General features: G+C 35.4%; 5 protein-coding genes across 10 annotated transcripts; 2 read left to right on the top strand and 3 right to left on the bottom strand.

Annotated features, from left to right (window-relative positions):
* Window positions 1–613: 613 nt before the first annotated feature.
* LOC8274420 (cytochrome c-type biogenesis protein CcmE homolog, mitochondrial) lies at window positions 614–1,939 on the top strand. Its single transcript, XM_002513423.4, has one exon. The coding sequence runs from the start codon at window positions 902–904 to the stop codon at window positions 1,664–1,666; it is 765 nt and encodes a 254-aa protein (XP_002513469.1). The 5' UTR covers window positions 614–901; the 3' UTR covers window positions 1,667–1,939.
* Window positions 1,940–3,858: 1,919 nt separating this feature from the next.
* LOC8274418 (putative F-box/LRR-repeat protein At5g38386) lies at window positions 3,859–8,106 on the bottom strand. Of its 3 annotated transcripts, XM_015715606.3 has the most exons (6): window positions 7,555–8,106; window positions 7,289–7,384; window positions 5,770–5,837; window positions 4,753–5,673; window positions 4,511–4,660; window positions 3,859–4,335 (listed from the first exon to the last, which is right to left on the bottom strand). In XM_015715606.3, exons 3-6 carry the CDS (start codon window positions 5,779–5,781, stop codon window positions 4,027–4,029), a joined length of 1,392 nt encoding a protein of 463 aa, XP_015571092.2. In that variant the 5' UTR covers window positions 5,782–5,837; window positions 7,289–7,384; window positions 7,555–8,106; the 3' UTR covers window positions 3,859–4,026. The 3 variants fall into 3 exon arrangements, with proteins under 3 accessions (XP_015571092.2, XP_015571091.2, XP_015571093.2); XM_015715605.3 differs by lacking the exons at window positions 7,289–7,384; window positions 7,555–8,106 and adding an exon at window positions 6,180–6,593; XM_015715607.3 differs by lacking the exons at window positions 7,289–7,384; window positions 7,555–8,106 and adding an exon at window positions 5,918–6,122.
* Window positions 8,107–10,090: 1,984 nt separating this feature from the next.
* On the top strand, window positions 10,091–12,659 carry LOC8274417 (zinc finger A20 and AN1 domain-containing stress-associated protein 8). 4 transcript variants are annotated; one of them, XM_002513420.4, is made up of 4 exons: window positions 10,091–10,249; window positions 10,396–10,469; window positions 10,783–10,920; window positions 11,727–12,659. In XM_002513420.4, exon 4 carries the CDS (start codon window positions 11,739–11,741, stop codon window positions 12,255–12,257), a length of 519 nt encoding a protein of 172 aa, XP_002513466.1. In that variant the 5' UTR covers window positions 10,091–10,249; window positions 10,396–10,469; window positions 10,783–10,920; window positions 11,727–11,738; the 3' UTR covers window positions 12,258–12,659. The 4 variants fall into 4 exon arrangements, with proteins under 4 accessions (XP_002513466.1, XP_015571243.1, XP_015571244.1 ...); XM_015715757.3 differs by lacking the exon at window positions 10,783–10,920; XM_048372759.1 differs by lacking the exon at window positions 10,396–10,469 and having other exon boundaries at window positions 10,133–10,249.
* A 382-nt stretch (window positions 12,660–13,041) lies between these two features.
* On the bottom strand, window positions 13,042–14,718 carry LOC8267589 (protein slowmo homolog). Its single transcript, XM_048372760.1, has 2 exons — window positions 14,561–14,718; window positions 13,042–13,800 (listed from the first exon to the last, which is right to left on the bottom strand). The coding sequence occupies exon 2, from the start codon at window positions 13,787–13,789 to the stop codon at window positions 13,232–13,234; it is 558 nt and encodes a 185-aa protein (XP_048228717.1). The 5' UTR covers window positions 13,790–13,800; window positions 14,561–14,718; the 3' UTR covers window positions 13,042–13,231.
* A 939-nt stretch (window positions 14,719–15,657) lies between these two features.
* On the bottom strand, window positions 15,658–19,054 carry LOC8267590 (AP2-like ethylene-responsive transcription factor PLT1). Its single transcript, XM_048372628.1, has 10 exons — window positions 18,824–19,054; window positions 18,505–18,717; window positions 18,008–18,383; window positions 17,794–17,876; window positions 17,684–17,692; window positions 17,471–17,559; window positions 17,310–17,383; window positions 17,123–17,173; window positions 16,947–17,023; window positions 15,658–16,769 (listed from the first exon to the last, which is right to left on the bottom strand). The coding sequence occupies exons 2-10, from the start codon at window positions 18,650–18,652 to the stop codon at window positions 16,033–16,035; spliced, it is 1,644 nt and encodes a 547-aa protein (XP_048228585.1). The 5' UTR covers window positions 18,653–18,717; window positions 18,824–19,054; the 3' UTR covers window positions 15,658–16,032.

The raw sequence follows: 19,054 nt of genomic DNA on the forward strand, positions 1-19,054 counted from the left end.
TTTGCTGCTTGACTTCTTGACTTAGAGCTTGAAGGTGACAACTGCTCTCTCTTTCCGGTTTAGCCTACCATGGGACGTGGGAAGGAACGAGATAAAGCCTTATTCTTAATAGGATTTTGCTTTCACTGTTCTCAAAGTAGCGAGTGATATTATATACGATACCGCCAAACGCTCCGTAAGCAAGAGAAAAGTTATTATGTCAACTATGTGGGACCTTGCCAATTATCAGCTTGATTCAGTCTAGCTATTGGATAACAAAAAAAAATGATGAACCTTTTTTTTGAAGCGGTAGTTCACAGTTGTTCCCCTGTTGATGCACCTAGGTCTTGTGTCTCTCCACCTAATTGATGCAGTTATTTCTAGTTGATGCATCATTGTAGCCCAATTCTCAGTCGTTCCCTTCTGATCTCTTGCCACATCGTCATCTTTCATTAATATAATTTATTTTTTTTAATTTATTTGAATAGAAATTAAGTAACACTTTTGTTATTTGATATACAAAACGAATAGAATAAAATAAAAAATGAATGTACAAGAATTAACTAAAATTCAATTGAGGATTAGAGTCTAAATGAAGTAAACTATGATGGATTTTGTCTATTTATTGTAAGGCTGAACGAAGATACATCATGCCTGGCAGAGTGGTAGTGATGTGAGATTGTGGCATGAACGGTGATGACGTGATTGGTAACGAGAATGTAACGACATCGTTTTATAATTGGTAAACGGAAACGATTTCGATGGTCTTTTCGCTCGAAACTTCAATTAGCCGCCTTAGTCTTTCCCTTTCTTTCACAAAAACCCCAAATACAAAAACCCCTACCGGCCAACTACTTTTCCGACTTCTACTCGAAAATTTTCGCTCACTTTTTCGAGAAACAAACAAAACAAACACAAAAGGATGGCCTTTCGTTTCTCTCTTCACCGCCTCAGATCCCACCTCCTCCGCACGAAAACCACCAGATTATTCGAATATGGTTCCCCAATCCTCTCCGCGACAATCAAAAGTTCAAATCCGTTAATTCTGTCTCCAGTTTCAGATCTCACTACGATCTCTAGCTTACGTTTCTTCTCCACAGCTCGCCGCAACCCGACCCGATCTAAAATAGATATCGGAGCCCGAGCTCGTCAACTCCAAACCCGAAGACTCTGGACCTACGCATTAACATTCAGTTGCATAGCAGGTTTCATAGTAATTGTAATAAACAATTTCCAAGATCAGATGGTGTTTTACATAACCCCAACAGACGCTATGGAAAAATACAAAACAAACCCAGAAAAAAACAAGTTTAGATTAGGTGGGTTGGTTCTTGAAGGGAGTGTAGCACAACCTGCTACATCACCTGAAATGGAGTTTGTTATAACAGATTTAGTGACTGATATTTTGGTAAGGTATCAAGGATCGTTGCCAGACTTGTTTAGAGAAGGCCATTCTGTTGTCGTAGAAGGGTTTGTGAAGCCTTTAACAGAGGAATTAAAGAAGGATGGAAATGCTAATAGTGTTTCAGGGAAAGCCAGAAGTGGTGAGTGTTTTTTCAAGGCTACGGAGGTTTTGGCTAAGCATGATGAGAAGTATATGCCTAAAGAAGTTGCTGATGCTATTGAGAAGAATAAGAAGCTGTTGGCTGAAGCTGCTGCTGAAGGAACTGAAGCCAAAGTCGACTAACCCGTAGTAATGGTATGCTACCATTCTAATTTTTTGGATATATGCTATAGTTGAAAGCTGGTGGATTAATTGGTGAAATTTTGATCTTTTTTGGTAATGTAGTAATATTTGGTTTTTATTATACACATTGAAGTGAGAGTTTGTGCTCATAATTGTTCAAGTCAGGCTACATTTAGTCTTGAGAGAGAGAGAATTGGATTACTTGATGTTGTAATTGCACATTCATTCTAGTTAACTGAGTAATGAATAATGCCACCAATGAATATGAGGATAGATTGAAGAATTTTACTAGGTGGTTTGTTGTTTTGCAACGTTATGAGATGGAAATTATTTTAATTTTGGAATATTTGTTTGATTGAGAAAATTTATTAGAGCAATAGAATGATAAAGGACAGGTGGGTTTCTATTTCATAAAATTCTCAGATGGAGTAAATTGCGTGTTTCTTGCCTACTCAGGAAGAGGTTCAAATATGAACTTTATCTTTTTCTTCTTGTTGATGTTTTGCCACTCACTCATGCTGCTCCATATCCATGAATTGACTTGTTTTTCTTTTATCAAAAGACAGAAACATGGTATTAACAGATCAGAACAACTATCTCTTCATTGATAGAAAGTGAAACTATGTTTGGAGATTGCAAATGAACCGAGAGCACATGGTTAGATTTAGGGAATAGGCATTATTCATTGATGCTTCACATATTATATTCTTAATCAGCCATTTGTTTTGGTTCGTATGACAAATTTCTATTGAACTTTTGAGTTTCATATTGCAATTGCCTATAGTACTCCTACAAGATGAGATCATATCCCCTCGTTTGCCTCTTATTTGTATATGTTGCTTTCTCTCTGAATCTATCAAAACATCGTCTTTCCTTATCAATGCATAATTGTTGATGAGATCTGGAGGTGGCAACTCAGAACTGCCCGCCCTGGAAAAGCACTCAGAGGTAGGATTCAGTTAAACAGCTGAAAAAGCATGGAATGTTGTAAACCCTGCAGTTATTGGCACCTGAACTTGGGATTAATACAGATGGCTGCGTTTCCATAATATGCATGATTAGTTATCTACACGATGTCTTGTGTGTTTACATGGAAAAATCATTTTTGAAGTGCTTTGCAGCAGAGTAGGATTGCTCCCCTCTGAATTGTTTTTAGCCCCAAATTTATACATTTTCTTAAAGTTAGGAAGGCGCTAAGTATACCCAGGAAGTTGAGAAGTAGGGTAGCCACTGAGGTTTTGGCTATTCCAATTCAGACGGGAAGCAGATTGAGGTGGTCATCAGTGTTTGCCTTGTACAGTTCTTTTTCGTTGGGTGGAGAATTAGTTGTCTAAAACTTAGATGGGACGAAGCTAGAAAAAATATATGTGCTAGACTATATAGTAGGATAGAATTTTAGCCATATCTGCAATTATCTCATAGCTCTTACCTGTGAGAAATTCTGCATGGTACTGTGCTGCACTGCTCTGGATATGTCAATAGAAATGGGACTAAACTGGGCGCAGTATGAGCCATTTTCCTTGGTCCAATGTGTCCATGGTTTGACTGCCATTAAGTTCAAGCGGAGGTTGGCTTTTGGATGGTACCTTTTCTCTCTCTTGTGTAGATTTACATATTGTTGGAGGATGTGAACCTTAATTGTCGAATTTAGAAAGTCAACAGGAAACTACTGCTAATTCAAATGCATGAATCTTACCATAGTATCAAATGATTTCAAATTCGTCACATGATTTCTGGGATGTCTAAAAGACGTCTGTTGATGAAGGAGCTCTACATCAATGGCTATGGAGATGAAGATTCACTATAGATGATTGCCCTTCGTAATTAACCTTGCCTAATTCGGTTTGAAAGAGAACTACCCGCTATCTGGTGGTCAACAGGTGGGTCATATCTACTAATCATCTTCCTTTGTTTCATATTATAGCCATTTTAACAAGAGCCCACATGGGTCTTGTAACACTGGCAAAGAGTTACATTATGGCCATTCATATTCTATTTGGAGCCATTTACGTCACTCAATGTCAATGCAAGTCTAACAAAGAGTTCCTACCTAATCTTAAAGAGCAATTATTCGTAGGCCTCCACTTCTAGCATAGAGTAATACAATAAAGTTATACCCATATATAAGCAATTCGTCATTGTTCACATTGAAAATTTGGAATTGCTCATAGAACATACCTAAAAATTTCTCATTATTCGAAGACTAAACTCTTTATTTTGGGGGCGTATAATGTCCACTTCTTCTCCGTGCTAAGAGTGTAGGGGAAAATGTAGAAGACTACCATTAAAATGTTAAAGCAGCATTTCTTACATAACTCTCTTAAAAAATCTGCAGAAAATATCATTAGAACAATTTTTTATCAAAGCACCACAAAGTCAACTCCTGGAGGTACCCTTGCTCCTAGTTCTACCGCATGTTGCTTGGCAGATTGATACAGCTCGGTTTCCTTGAATTTCAATTGCGACGGGCTTCTTAGATAACATGGCGCACAAGGACTGATAATTAAGTTCTTGAGCACTGCAGCATTCCTGAGAAAGTATAGGACAAGCTCCACTTCTGCAGCATTCCCTTGAAAGCCAAGAACTTCCACTACCTTGAGGCACGGATGACTATGATCCTCTGGGACTTTCTGAGAGGCTCTACATACCAAAGTGCTTTCACATGATATCTACAGAATGGGAAAGAATTAAAAACTTTTTAGTTTGCACAACTGATCCACCTGGTGAGAAGAGATTTTGTCATCGACTCAAACGGAAATGTTGATAGTTCCACAATGAATAAGAAAGACCATAAAATTCTCAAAATACTAAACAGTCTGTAATTTGATAGGGAGGTATAACCACCTTAAGCGTAAACCTATGGAGCAAAGGACATCCTTTAAGCAGGGAGAGGCAAGGAAAGAGGCAATGTGCAACAGCAGACACTGCGGTTGTCACTTCCAAATGCTTGACATTACTCAATATGGGAAAATTTGTGGGGAACTCGCGCATTAACTGAATCAATTTGAACATTGAAACACAACTGATAAGATTCTTAAACACAGGAAATGAAAATAAATTAAATTGAAAATCCCCATCATACTCACATAAGCACTTCCAACATCGAATCTCAGCGTCTCTAGTTGCAATATATAGAGGGAAAACTGGTAGAGATTCTCGATTATCAATTGACAAAATGGTCCTCCAAAGGAAGCATCAACAAGATTAGGCACACTCTTAAAAGGAAGACCTATCAATGGTCCATAATACTTAAAAGACACAAGACTTGCTGCAGTAATCTCAAGATATTTCAAGTTGTTGCAACACACCATTTCCAAGTACTTTAGTTTGAGTGATGAACCAGAAACTTTAAGACTCACAAGACTTGTTGAATTTACTATGCTTAACACCTCAAGTAATGGACACCAGGACAGTAGCAAGTGCTGAAGAGCTTCTCCAGTCACATCGACCATATTCAACTGCAGGGTCTTTAGAGAGCTAAAGCTTGAATCATTAAGCAAACCTGATGGGAAGGCATATGACCCTGTAGTTTTGATACTTGGCTCGATATTTGTCAGGTCTATCTCTAGTCTTTTAACTCTCTTTTGCATTGCAATAGTAATCCAACTATCAATCTCGTACATAAAATCAGAGTCCAAATCAAAACAAATTCTTAATCCCTCCATAGTTGGACCTTCATGTGATCTTAGAACCTGATTTACCCAACTGACAAAACTATGTCTTTCCATGTCAAGTGACTTGCTTCCTAAACCTAGCTGCAAGTACCACATTGTAAGTGAAGCATCAAAGTCCATAATACCAGTGTAATATGTCCACAAATGTCTCCATCTCGTGGAGAGGATGGAGGTACGTGCTGCTTCTTTCATTGTCAATCTAGACAATATGTTCAAGAGAACATCTTCTGGTAACTGACTAATGTGCTCGCTTATATTGCCATTTCTGGCTCTGTTCTCATCAGAAGGTAAAAGGGAATTCTGACCTTCCCCACTATTTCCTTGCTCATCACACTAGACAACCATTACGGAACTTGAATAAGAATTAAAATTTCGAACGAAAAAAGAAACAAAATCAAGATAAGATTAGAAGTACAACGTAGAACATACTCTTTGCTCCATCTCCTCGCTAGTATAGCTGTGTTTACCCTTTTCTTGATTCAAACTGATTCATTAAGCTGCAAAAAGAAAACATGGATTAACCTAAAGCGTGGATTTTATTCTAACACAATTTAATAATAATCCAAATGCGCTATACCATGTTTATTGAAAGCATTCATTGTTAACTCAATCTATGCTTCTTTACATACCATAAGGAAAACCAAAAGCATCTCTTGTTCAGTAACAGAGGAAATCGGTAAAAAGAAAAGCAAGTGGAGAAAAAGGAAAAGCCAAAACAAATACAAAGCCAGGTTCTTTTTTTTTTTTTTTGATAAAAGCAATTTCCTTCTTTTCTATGATTTTGGGCAACTCAGAGTTGAAAGGAAAGCAAAAGCGAAAATGGGTCTTTTAACAGTTACCTCTTCTTCATCTGAGTTTGCTTGAAACATACGCATTGAAGGCTCCCATCAACTTTAGAAACAGAAATAAGGAAGAAAAGAGAAAGAGACCGAGAATTTTTGTAGGGTCTGTGGATATGATTCTTGTATTGCAACTTCTCAGAGATTCATCATTTAATGGAGAGACTTTACATGGACAAGGGTCTTTATTTCTTCTGTTTCTTCTTTTCCATGGAATGGATGGATAATTACTAGTGAATATGGGTCTGTCAGTGCTCTGGAATATGTTTTAGCCTTTTAATTTTGACTGAACAGAGAAAGAAAGCACTTTTACTTTAATTTGGCTATGTTTAGATAATGCAATTTGAGATCATAAATCTTACAGGACTTATAAATTTTGTTATTTCTAAAACATTAAAATTATTCAATCAGTTTATAGAAAAAGAAAATAAATAAAAGAATTTGGAAACAGAGAGAGTTGGGAATTGATTTGTAAATAAAAATGACTGAAAAGGGTAATGGCACAGCAACAGGCAGCAGAAGCCAGAAAGTGCAGATTAGGATAAAATCTTAACGATCTTTCTGTCTTTCATTTTGAGAGTTAAATATTAATATTAGTATTATATTATATAAACCCATTTTTTCATTTTATTATTATTTTGTTTTGTCTTGGGATGTCTGAAGATGTCAATGTGACATGACATGTCATTAGTGTATGTATGCATTTATGGCAAAATATGAATGTGCTGTACAATCGCTTCTTACGCTACTTTTTTTTTTTTTAATGTCATCATTGCCATTGTAATATATTAAAACAATCCAAAAAAATCCTGATTGTCTGATTGAATTCGATTCAAATCACCGGCTCAAACTTAATTATTGTACTGGAGATAGTTTTTAATTTTGCGTCAGGATCAAAGTGATCACAGTAGTAGAGGCATTGAAATAATATATTTTTATATAATAATTAATTATTTCTTTTAATATCCAATTCCATGCATATGTATTAGGAAGGAATAAAGTCCAAATATTTATTAATCTAAGATCAGTATTTATAACGTACAATATATTATTGAAAAAGAAAGAAGAAAGAAGAAAAGTAAAAAAAAGAAAAAAGAAACTGGACCTACTTTCTTTGAGATCCCTGTGTGGAGGTAGTCCAGAGCAAGTAAGAGTTGTGTCAGCCATTTGCAGAGCTTCCGAAGGAGATAACAATAAAAATTCATCTGCAATAATAAGCAATGAAACCTGTCATATTTGAATACAAAATACTACTCGTGCTAGTAGAAATCATTACACACAAACAGAGTTAATACTAGTGTTTTTTATTATTTTCAGAAGCTAAAGAAGAATTCTTTTTTTTGTTCCATAGTTAAACACATATTGACAGGCTGACCTCTTGATGTGCTGTCTGCTTAAACTTTTCTGTTTGTTTAGCCCAACGGATCTTCTTTCAGTACGTGGCTATAGATAGAATCATCAACAACATATTAACAAACTAAATTTCATTGAAGAACAAGAAGCAGTAGACATCCATCTTGGATATGTTTCTTTGTTCCTAGCCTTCACGAGTATCTCAAGGCTTAAGAAAGTTAACAAAAGCAAAAGCTATCCATATCTGCAGGCCAAACCAAGCAATGCACTACATATCAACTTAGACATTAAATGGCTAATAACGTCATTAAATTGGATTCGTAACCACTGTACATATTAAGAACTATTTGCCGGGGACAACATTTGACACAGTAAAAGCTGTGTGGCTGCGTGCTGCGGCAGACATCATATAAAGGACTCATGCAGGCATCATGACGACACCACATTAATTTATCCATCATGCAACCCTAATAAACATCGACTTGTACAGAGGAAAAGAGACGAAAGAAATTCTCTAAAGTAGACTTCATAGAATTACCAAAGCTCAAGAAAAGTGTGAATAGTGGAAAGAAAGAAAATTGAAGGAAAGATATATCAAGCAAGAAAGTAGCATTCTAAATTCATATAGAAGAGAGGAAATTTGAGGCAAAAGACACGGACAAAATAAAAGAAAACAGGAAAAGTTTCCAGTTACAGGTGTGCCAACTGCAGTTTTTAAAATAGAAAGGCTAACATTACTTGCAGTTTGGGATTCTAAGGATATGATTGCCACCAAGTTGTTGGTATGTCCTTGTCTTCCTTGACTGAAAATTTTATCAATCCTTTTACCTTTCAACTGCTAAATCTTTTTCATTCGAGCAAACATGGAACTTCTGTTGTTTTCTCATCACTGCTACATTAGCTACAATCTTAGCTTCGACTTCTGCTATAAAGGGTTCCCCAGTATTGCATTAAACAACGTGTTTATGTTAGATTTTGGTGCGAACAGAGCTTTATGACTGGAGATTTAGGTTTTTTTATTTAGCATCTGCTAAATCTATATTGTTGGTGGGCCATACCTAGCAATTCTGGAAACTGGACTTCCACAGCTAGACCCACTAAAGATACATGCCATCTTCTGATTCCTGGTATCAGAAGAAGATGGATGACATAATTAAGATGGCCAGATCAAGCGGATGAAATCATAAAGATTTGATTGTAATCATCTATAGTTGAAACCATCTTTTGTCCCAGATACTGACAGTTCGGATGGAGGTTTCTTTTAAGGTTTTGTAAAGTTTGAGACCTCCAATTCTTATTTAAGAATGAAGTAATAATTAACACGTAAGATTTTTAGAGGATTTTTTTAAACTTCTAAAATGTTTCAAATCTCAATCCACTAAATTGGTAGGTTTGGAAGTTATAATCTTTTCAAAAAACTATGTCACCTTTTAAAAAAATTATTTATAGTACATTCTTTTCAAAACTAAAAATTCCATCTAGCCTCCTAAAACCTTACTTCCATTTTCATAAAATTTTATCTTACTTTACTTCTATTTTTTCGAAATATAGTGTAAAGTGAATATAATACTTGGCCAAAGCACTAAAACTTATAGATAGATGGTATATGCATGTAGTGGCAGCTATAAAAGCATCCACCCACCCAACTAAACCTCAGCCTGAACGGATATAAAGAGACAGAAGTGTGAGCCCAAGTTGGGATCAACATAGAGCAAAACCACAATATTTCCCTTTGTTGTTTAGTATAAATAGAGAAAAATTGCATCTTTGTGTAAAAGAGAAATGGGTAGTTTGAGATTGCAATGGAGAAGGAGAGAAATTGAAATGCTCACCATCATTATCTGGCTGATCCTTTTTTTAATGATGTTATGCTTTGGAAATGATTAATTGAGACTAGCAAAGCAAACACTTCATAAAATGGGAATTTAAAGAGGTTAGGTGCATGATATATTATATATGTAGATTTGATAGTCCACAACTAGAAGAAGAGACAACAAAGAATTACAGAAAGTTTTAATTTTTTTTAACTTCAATTCCTATTTTATATTATTATTTGAGTTTTGGAAATTACTTTTGTAAAAGAACAGGTAAAAAAATAATAATTTATTAGAATTTTATATTATTATTTGCTTCTCTTCTCCCAGACCATTTTACTTTGAATGAATGTCTGATAATTGACACAAAATGGGCTTATAAATCGAGATGAGAGGGCTGAGGACCGTAAAGGGAAAACCCAAATTGATGAAGTGGGCCAATCCATAAAACAGAAGAGAAGGAATCCCCATTAACAAAAGCAAAAAAGAAACTGCTATTTAGTATCAGGGTTCGCTTTCGCACCTAATCCTTCATGACATGAGCACTGATACACCTGGATAACCACAGGCCTGTGAAGTTAACATCTCTCTGAAAATGGCAACATCGTTATTTAGTTCCTATTAAAAGAACAGAACAGGAAATTCAGGAACTTACACGCTTATCCAGTCACAAACAGACACGTCATCTTCTCATCAATAAAAAAGATCGTTCGTTGGCAGAGACAGACCACCTTTGCCTTTTAAAGTTTTAATAATCAAAAAGGAAATGTTAGAGAGAGAAAATAAATGTTAGCAATCTTTTAAAAAAAAAAAAAAAAGAAAACTCTCTCTCTCCGTAGCAGTCACCAAACGCTTCTATTTCTCTCTCTGTTTGGCTTTGTTTTCTCTCTCCTTGGCGATCTGGTACGTGTATGTCCCGGGCTTAGGGTTTTTGATCTCTTGTTTTTTCTTATTGTTTTCTAGAATTTTGATTTTGGTTTGATTTGTCTGTTTATGGAGTTGTTGATTTTATTTTTGATTATGTGTTTGTTTTATTTTTATTAAAACAGGGCTTACATATGATGCGGTTTTGAGCTAAATTACATCGGTTTTAGTGAATAATCATTTCCAATCACTAATAAAGGTTTGAGTTTGTTCACTGTTTATAATCGGAACTTTTTTTGTATAAACAATTGCAAGTCTCTTGGCTTAATTTTGTAAGTTTAAGGAGACCCATGTCAAAAAGTTACAGTTTTTGTTACATTTTAAGTCAACAGTGGTTCTGTTTGTGTTCTGGGACAAAATTAGATATTATGTGTATGGATTGGTTTCTATTTTTTCGGTTTCTGATGATTATAGTTGGTTTATAGATTTTAATAACTCTGGGTCAGTTTTATAATTGTTATGTTTATGTCAATTGCATGTGGTTGACCGTGTTATTCGATACTGTATATCAGTGGTTGTCCACGCGGCTATATAAACATCAGATGCTGGATATCATATTCTTAGACTTGCTGAAGTGTTTCGACACAGTTTCTCACCTGGAACAGAATGTGATATTGTATGGTGTCCTTGTGTAGTAACTGAACTAGCAGGTAGTCACAGCTAACTGCTTAATAGATGTGGTTAAGTGGGATTTGTCCATTAACTCATTTGATGCCCTATCTGGTGGGTTTTTGCCATATTTTGTCATGGGAACCAGTCTGCAATTCGTTGCCAGCCATTTTAAATTATCTTCCTAAAAAATTTAAATTACTTTGCAATGCATTATATGAAAAATAGATGAATTTTCTTTATGTCAGATGATTTGTTAGGGGAAAATTAGAAGAATGTAACGTTCTCCAATGCGAATCTTAACCAAAAGATGTTCACTAAGCAGATTTATTATCATTTTTACTAGTGGATATAATTTGTAGAAACAAGCCAATAACATGGGTCCTCCTTTACTTGGTTAATGTTATAATGATCACTTAATAGTAGCATATGCTTAATACTAGTGTGCACAAAGAAGATTTTTTGTTCTGTCCTGTCCTGTCCTGGGACCTTACCTCTAAAGCTTATGAATCTATGTTGTAGAAGTGATTTTCAAAGGGAACACATCCTTAAGAAATGAAACTGCTAGTTGTATTTCAGTTATTTAACTGAAAAGCAATTGCTGCGGCACCACCAGATGACAATTTTTAAGCAAACAAGCTCACTATATCCTTAAACCTTCTATTAGATTGTAATGAAAGTATATGATCAATGCACAAGTTTTGTTAGGCAGGGGCTGTAAAAAGTTTAGCTGATTACATTGTTGTGTGCATTTACCTTTCTTTTGTATATGAATGGTGGACTTAAACACACATCTCATGGTTATAATATAATCTATATCCTTTTGTTTTTACCTGATATTGGTTAGGAGAGATAGAAGATGGACCATGATGAAACAGGATGTCAAGCTCCTCCTGAACGCCCAATTTTGTGCATCAACAATTGTGGCTTCTTCGGAAGTGCAGCCACAATGAACATGTGCTCCAAGTGTCACAAAGATATGCTGATGAAACAGGAGCAGTCAAAGCTCACTGCATCATCTGCAGGAAGTATTCTGGGTGGATCATCAAGCAGCAGTTTGGAACAACTTATTGCTGCCGGGACTGTTAATATTCAACCAAATGTGGAGGAGTCAAAGCCAATCGCCGTGCAGCCATCTTATATTTCAGAGCTGGGGGAGAGTGTTGAGGCAAAGCCAAAGGAGGGTCCAAACCGGTGCAATGCTTGCAAGAAACGGGTTGGTTTAACAGGGTTCAAATGTCGATGTGGTAACCTTTTCTGTGCTTCTCATCGCTATTCAGACAAACATGACTGCCAGTTTGATTATCGGAATGCTGCTCGTGAGGCTATAGCTAAAGCCAACCCAATTGTCAGGGCAGAGAAGCTTGATAAGATCTAGATCTGAAGGGGTAAAATTGCGATGCTGAAATTTGATGATCATTTCGTCTTTGAGTTTTCCGGGTTGGCCGAGTATCTTATCAGGTGTCCTGTTGTATTATTGTGTACGGGGAAAGCAAGACATCATAGGACATCTCTGCAATACGAACTCTATATCTTGTGATTGGCGAGAGTTTATGTGTTGGCTCCAGTGTTTTTAAGTCTAAATCTGTGCTGGTTTGATGGACTTTGTCTTGGTTAGGTTTGTAATGTGTCCTGTTTCATATGGCGTTTCTTTGGTAGTACAACAAAATGTGGCTTGTGCAATTTCTAAATGATATATGGAATCATCCATGAACTCTCGTGTGCGTAGCTTTGTAAATTTTATTTATGGCTTTCATGGCATTAATCTGGTATTACTGAATCTGGTTTGCGATGCTATTGCTAACAATCTTTCTGATTTTTATTTTCTTCCTGGTTTGATCCATGTGGGAGACGCCTTCTTCTTGGGCATTGTTTATCCTTGTGTTTTTGTCAAATGCATTATCAGTTCACTCTTTCTCTCGATAATGTCATCATGCATTTTAATTGAATTTCTATTTTAGATATAAAAAGATTTCTAGTTTTAGGCGGTAGAAACAAGAAAGACCATGTCTAAAAGTATCCTGGAATTATACGAATTAAAGTGATCATGAGACTCTTACCACCTTTTCTTTTCATATCTCCAATCCAATTAGCAGCTCCAGCTTCCCAAACAAAACTTTTAGAAGAATACCCAGAAGATAGGTTATTCGTCAACGCATATCTTCCCAGTCAAAGACATTTAAATTTGAAATAAGAAAGCAACTTCAAAATTTGAAGGTCAATCCTCCCGTGTCATACACTTCCATTACTCATTTTTTCATATGGATTATTTCCTTTTTCTACTCTTAAAGAGACTCCAACGAACTATGATCTAACACTAGGTTAAAGTGAAAAGACAGAAATAAGAAAGAATTACAGGGAAATCCCTCCAGATTCAGCTTCAAGATACTTACATATCCTCTCCATGACCTCTCTACCCTTGGCACTATTCTGTAAAAACTTCTCCACACATCTTTGTTCTATCTTCTCTGCCATTGATGCCAATGCAGACAACGGCTTTATCCGTATACTTGTCTCCTGCCGACAAAGAGTCCAAGCAGTTGGATTATCAGGGTGAGGGTCGTAACGTATCTTCTCCTCCACTTCAATGAACTTCTGGAGACTGATGTTGCGGCTGGAAAGTTGCATCGACCGAGTTTGGGCATCAACAACTGTCGATTCAACACAGTGGCAAATTTCCTGACCAATAATTTTACGGATGAACCATGGTCCTGGAGCATGCACAGTAACAGCACGAGTAGTATATAGCTTCCCAGCTTCACGGTCAAGTTTCCGGTTCAACGTGTCCACTTCAAGGACATGAGAAAGAACACGTTTGTTCTCAGGGTCAGTAAACTTGCGCCAAGACGCAGAAGTTACCCTCTCCCATGGGTGTTTGTAAACATGCTCTTGCTTGTATGCTCTAACCATGTTGTTTAAAACTTCATTTAGATAAAGAACTTAGTTAGTACTCAATAATAATGGGAAGTGTGATAGCAAAAGTCCCGCCACTTCGACAAAAATAAATGCAGAACAAAAGGTTCAAAAACTACAAACTTAGGGATAATTACAGTTACACCGAGTTCCGAATGCAAGCCTTTCTTTCTAAAAAGTATGTTTCTTGTCCTCTCACAAATTAATCGAGTGTTATGGACTTGTAATGATCCTAGGAATAATTGAATTGCCGGATACGTATATGAAGATGTGATGCCGTGATAACCTATCAGTAGCAAACATTTCCAAACATAAAGATCAAAAATCTTATTATCAATTACCCCTAAACAAAAGGAGTTGCATAGCCACGGCATGCTTGTACCTACATATGACTGTTGCTTTCTACAATCGAATAAATCCAGTCCATCCAATAAATTATATGAAAAGAAACCAAGCATCTAATTATCTAAAAGGCGAGGACAATGGAGTCCTAACGAGGTTTCTGGTTCTTGCAGATATACTCCAAAACGCACAATTGAAGCATCAACACATTTAGGCTTTTTGAGCTAGTTTAGCAAATCAAAATTTAAGAGTCTCTCTCAACAACAGATAAGCAATTTACAAAAATTGGCCTCACAAAAAGCATGAGTATATATGGATTTGATATATACACATAACGGAAAAAAAAAAAAAAAAAAGAGAGAGAATAAAGGAGCACCCAAATAAAAGAAGACATCAAAGAAAATAATAAGAGATTAAAGATCTCACCTTTGAAAGGGAAACAATCGGAAACTAAAGCCCTAACAAAGATCTCCCAGAAAAGGAAGAGAAGGAATGTCAAAGTTTGATTTTGAGGGTGGTAAGCGAAGGCGGTGTGTGTCTGTGGAGTACGTGCTCCGCACTCTCGTCTGCAAGCCACCCAATATTTATTTTTCTTGCTTTTTTCGTGTTGTACTATTAAAACAGTTTTGCCCTTCCCTGGCTTAGGTCTTAGTAGCTGATTAAACAGATAAGAAGGAAAAGTTTGGACAATAAGTTACTTTATTTTATTTTCTTACCAGCTAAAAATGGAAATAATAATTATAAATAATAGCAAAGCTCTCAATTGTTAGGATGAGAAAGTCGTACTAAATTAAACAAATGATTTGATGAATTCTTAAGATAAGGTTTATAATGATTTTGATTTGATTTTAATTTTTTTATAATATATTTTCACGAGCAAAATAAATTTTTAGAAATTAAAGTGAGAATAAAAATCAATCAGAATTATCTAAAAATGTGTAGATTGAAATAGTAAGGATTTCTTCTATCTTAATTAAATTTTTGAATTTAAATTTTAGATATATAATAATATTAATATTTTTAAAAAAGTATTTTATCACGTCTAAAAATCTTATTCAACAATTATAGTTAAATTTAGATATATATACACTAAAAAAACTCAATTAAAATTAAATGTATAAGACAATCCTTATACTTTAACCTTTTGAAGTAATCTCATCTTTCTCAAACATTAAATCTACATTAAAGTACATTTTTTTAAAGGAAATAAAGCAGATTATAAGTTTATTCTATTAATATATTCCTATGTAATGACTCATTGCACTATGAATAATTATAAATAACTAATTAAATAATATTTTAATAGATTATCATTTTAGTTTTAATTTTAATTTTAATACACTAATTATTGTCTTACATATAATATTATTAACAATTAGTTTATTATTATAAAATAAAAATAGAAACGATTGAATATAACATAGTTAAAAGAATTATACAATTCGTCGTATGTCAAAGGACTATTCATATAATAAATTAATAAACCTACCATTACTTAATCAAGAAATTATACACATAGAATATGCAAAATAAACTATATGTGATTGAATAGATAAGATGGATATGTTTTGGATAAAAAATTTGGGTCCAACTTTCCACCCATAAAACTGACATGGCAAATATAGACCCAATAGATCGCAAATTAATTAGGTCAGTCAGTTTATCTCCAATACAAACCCTAGCTAACTTTGTCTCTCAGCAAAATATGATTAGGAAAATTATAACAATAACAAAACAAAAAAAAGTTAAGAAAAAGGACTTCTTCCAACTTATTGAAGAGGCCTGTCTGTCTCTCTTTAGGGTTTTGCATTAAAACTCAACTCCTGCTTGCTCAATGAAAGTCATTAAGAAACTATAGTAAATTGATCCTGCATCTTCACATCTTGAGAAGATGTAATTCAATCATTCCACATTGTGAAAACTCCTCCTGGGTTTGATCCCTGAACTGAATCTCCAGACCAGTTTCCATATCCTCCAGAAGGCATGTCATAATCTACCTTTACAAGAGCAACTTCTTCTGCCGGTCCAACCGCATTAGACCCTGTAGAATTTGAAGCCATCCCAAGCCCATTTCCAAGATATCCACCGCTATAACTCCCGCTAGAATTTCCATTAGTCTCCATAATAGATGATGAAGAACCCATGTTAAATAACCCATGAAGCAAAGCTGGATTGTTTTGCATATAACTATTGTAAAGCTGAGGGTTATGGTGGGTTGACTGTTGCAAGTAATTATTAGACCCAGATTGCTGGTGTAAGTGAAGCTGTGTTTGGAGATAATTTTGATGAAATGAAGAATCTTGGGTGTAATGAGAAATATCTTGATCATGTAAGGTTAGTAAGGGCTGAGGTTGCTCAAAAGGCATTAAAGGATAAGCAGCTTGTAGACGGCCAGAGCTTGAGCTTCCATATTGAAAACTTGAACCAAGAGCAATCATTTCCTCTCTTTTTCTTGATGATTCGATTGCTTGAGCTTCCTTCAGTCTCTTTGCTGCTCCTCCACCAATTGGTAAAGTATTGCTTTCAAGAATACTCTTCACATCATATCGGCTCATGTCAAAGTTTGTCACTGCATTCAGTCCTCTAAACTTTATTGCTGCTATGTCATAAGCTTCTGCAGCCTCCTCCTCCGTACCTGATTATTTAATCACTAATTTGATATTAATATTTAAATATAAAACTTTTCTATTAGTTAAGTTTATTAAGACGACAAAGACACGGGAGATTATATTCTGCAATTTCAGATGGTTGCATGGAATGTTAAGAAAAAAAATACTAAAAGCATAGGCATAGAGAAAAATCAATGACTTACTAAAAGTTCCTAGGTAAAGATCCTTGTTTCCTGCAACCCTACCAATCCTAGCTTGCCATCTTCCATGTTGATGATGCCTGCTCAGTGATCCAGATATGAGACGGGGAGAGAGAGAGAGAGAAAGAGAGAAGGGAGGAGGGGGATAGGAGCAATTTCTCTGATGTGGATTATGTTACCTTGTAACTCCACGATACATGGATGCACCCCTTGAAAAGCCACTACTCTTCCTGCAGTTCACCAACTAATATTCAATACAATAAACTAAACGAAAGTTGGGAAAGTAAAAGTTAATTCAAACTTATAATTAACCTGATCAGTATTTATGGCATAATAATCAATATTTGCATAATATCTATCACTTACCTTCTAATGGAGGCAACGAACTCTTGTCTAGTCATGTGCTTCATCTCCTCTAATTCCTTCTCATAGTTACTGATCTAAAAAGAATGATCAAAGAAATACCAGTTGTCATTTATATAACCCGTTTACAACTTTATACCTGCAGCTTAGCTCAAGAAACTCACTGGGAAGTTTGTAGTAGTAGAAGTTCCCCAATACTTTAATGCAGCCAGATCATAAGCCCTCGCAGCTTTTTCTTCTTTGTCATAACCGCCTGATCATATAAAAAAAAAAAAAAACAAAAAACAAAATGTAGGTTTAATTAATTCCATGTACATTCAGTAAAAAAAAATATGAAAATATTATAATCAAAGGTTTTGAGAATAGAGTTTGCTGACCTAAATAAACTGCCAGCAAGAACCAATGATGTCCATGAAATTGAAAAGGAAAAGTTAGTATACAATAAGAAAATTATAAATCCTAAATCAGACCAGTCAATATTCTTTACCTTGTCGTCCTTTCCTAGATTGACCTTCTCTTCTACAGCTATTATCCCACAGATGAGCTTCATACCGTCCCGTCCATCGATGTCTACATGTGCAAACTTACAACCATTACAAAATCGTATAATTGTATATACATCACATTTCTAGCTAGTATAAATTCAGAGAGAAAAAGAGAAAAAGTAAAACATATTATCGATATTGCAGTGAGTACTTCACCTTGTTACACCACGATATATGGATGTCCTTTGCCCAAATGTGTCTAGTGTCCTTCTTGGGGCGGCAGCTTCAACGGTATGATTACTGTTATCGCCACTGGTCTCACATGTAGAACTTTTGCCACTAGTACTACCCATCGACAATGTCAATGACTGCAAATTATTAGAATTTTCTTGAAACTCATAGTTGCTAGAAGCTGATGCTACAGTGTTTTGCACAGGCATCAGACTATTGCTTTGAAAAATATAGTCAGAGTCATTAGCCTGAATGTCATTGAAGGCAACAAGATCTGATTGATTCTCGGATTTGCTCACGCCAAGAAAGTCTGCAACTTTTGGAACTTCATTGCTGCCTTGGCTGTTAACAAGGCTCCATTCTATAAATTTATATATATAGTTAGAGAATACAGAAGGAAAAATATAAGTAAAGAGATGAAAGAAAAGAAGGAAAGAAAAATAAAAATTAGTGAGAAAAAACACAGAGAAATATATTGATACCTTGGGCTTGAAAGGGGTTGTCCATAGTTTCAGTGACTAACCCTAGCGAAAACTGTTGAGGGTGAGAAGTATGTAAATGGGTAGGCAAAGAAGGATGAGTAGGAGAAAGAGGAAAAGAAAGCCAATTGTTTGAATTCATGGAGCCCATTTGTAAGTCTTTAAGAATGATTCTAAGGGATACAGTATTTTGTACTTTAATAGATCAAAAATCTCCTGCATGTAACAAAACAATACATTCAAAATAAATTTCATGAGCTGAAAGAAAAAAGTAATCAAAAAATTGAAGAAGGTAAAGTATATATAAAGAATTTACAGCAACCTTTAGGTTTGCACCAGTGACGAGCTAAGGATGCTGTCGTATTCTATCTCCTCCTCTATACCTCTCTGTCTCTAAGATTTTTGAAGACTGTTAGGAAACATGAGAAAGGAGGAAGAGAAGCAGAAGAGAATGAAAAGAAAGAATATGGAGAAAGGCATTAAGTAGTTTAAAAAAGAAAAACTGGAAGAGAGAGAGCCCTTCTTTAAGCGGTCAGACCATCAGAACCAAATC

The sequence above is a fragment of the Ricinus communis genome, chromosome 4, assembly GCF_019578655.1.
Source record: "Ricinus communis isolate WT05 ecotype wild-type chromosome 4, ASM1957865v1, whole genome shotgun sequence".
Lineage (NCBI taxonomy): Eukaryota > Viridiplantae > Streptophyta > Magnoliopsida > Malpighiales > Euphorbiaceae > Ricinus > Ricinus communis.

Bases quoted from the DNA above. Each gene is read 5' to 3' on its own strand.
- LOC8274420 (XM_002513423.4), top strand. From the start codon at position 902: ATGGCCTTTCGTTTCTCTCTTCACCGCCTCAGATCCCACCTCCTCCGC.
- LOC8267590 (XM_048372628.1), bottom strand. From the start codon at position 18,652: ATGGGCTCCATGAATTCAAACAATTGGCTTTCTTTTCCTCTTTCTCCT. The intron at 18,384-18,504 runs GTATCAATATAT...ATAAATTTATAG, and splicing joins CAACCCCTTTCAAGCCCAAG to AATGGAGCCTTGTTAACAGC. The intron at 16,770-16,946 runs GTAAGTCATTGA...TTAAATAATCAG, and splicing joins TCTTTACCTAGGAACTTTTA to GTACGGAGGAGGAGGCTGCA.
- LOC8267589 (XM_048372760.1), bottom strand. From the start codon at position 13,789: ATGGTTAGAGCATACAAGCAAGAGCATGTTTACAAACACCCATGGGAG.
- LOC8274418 (XM_015715606.3), bottom strand. The intron at 4,661-4,752 runs GTGAGTATGATG...AAATTGATTCAG, and splicing joins TCGATGTTGGAAGTGCTTAT to TTAATGCGCGAGTTCCCCAC. The intron at 4,336-4,510 runs GTGGTTATACCT...CCCATTCTGTAG, and splicing joins TCCATAGGTTTACGCTTAAG to ATATCATGTGAAAGCACTTT.
- LOC8274417 (XM_002513420.4), top strand. From the start codon at position 11,739: ATGGACCATGATGAAACAGGATGTCAAGCTCCTCCTGAACGCCCAATT.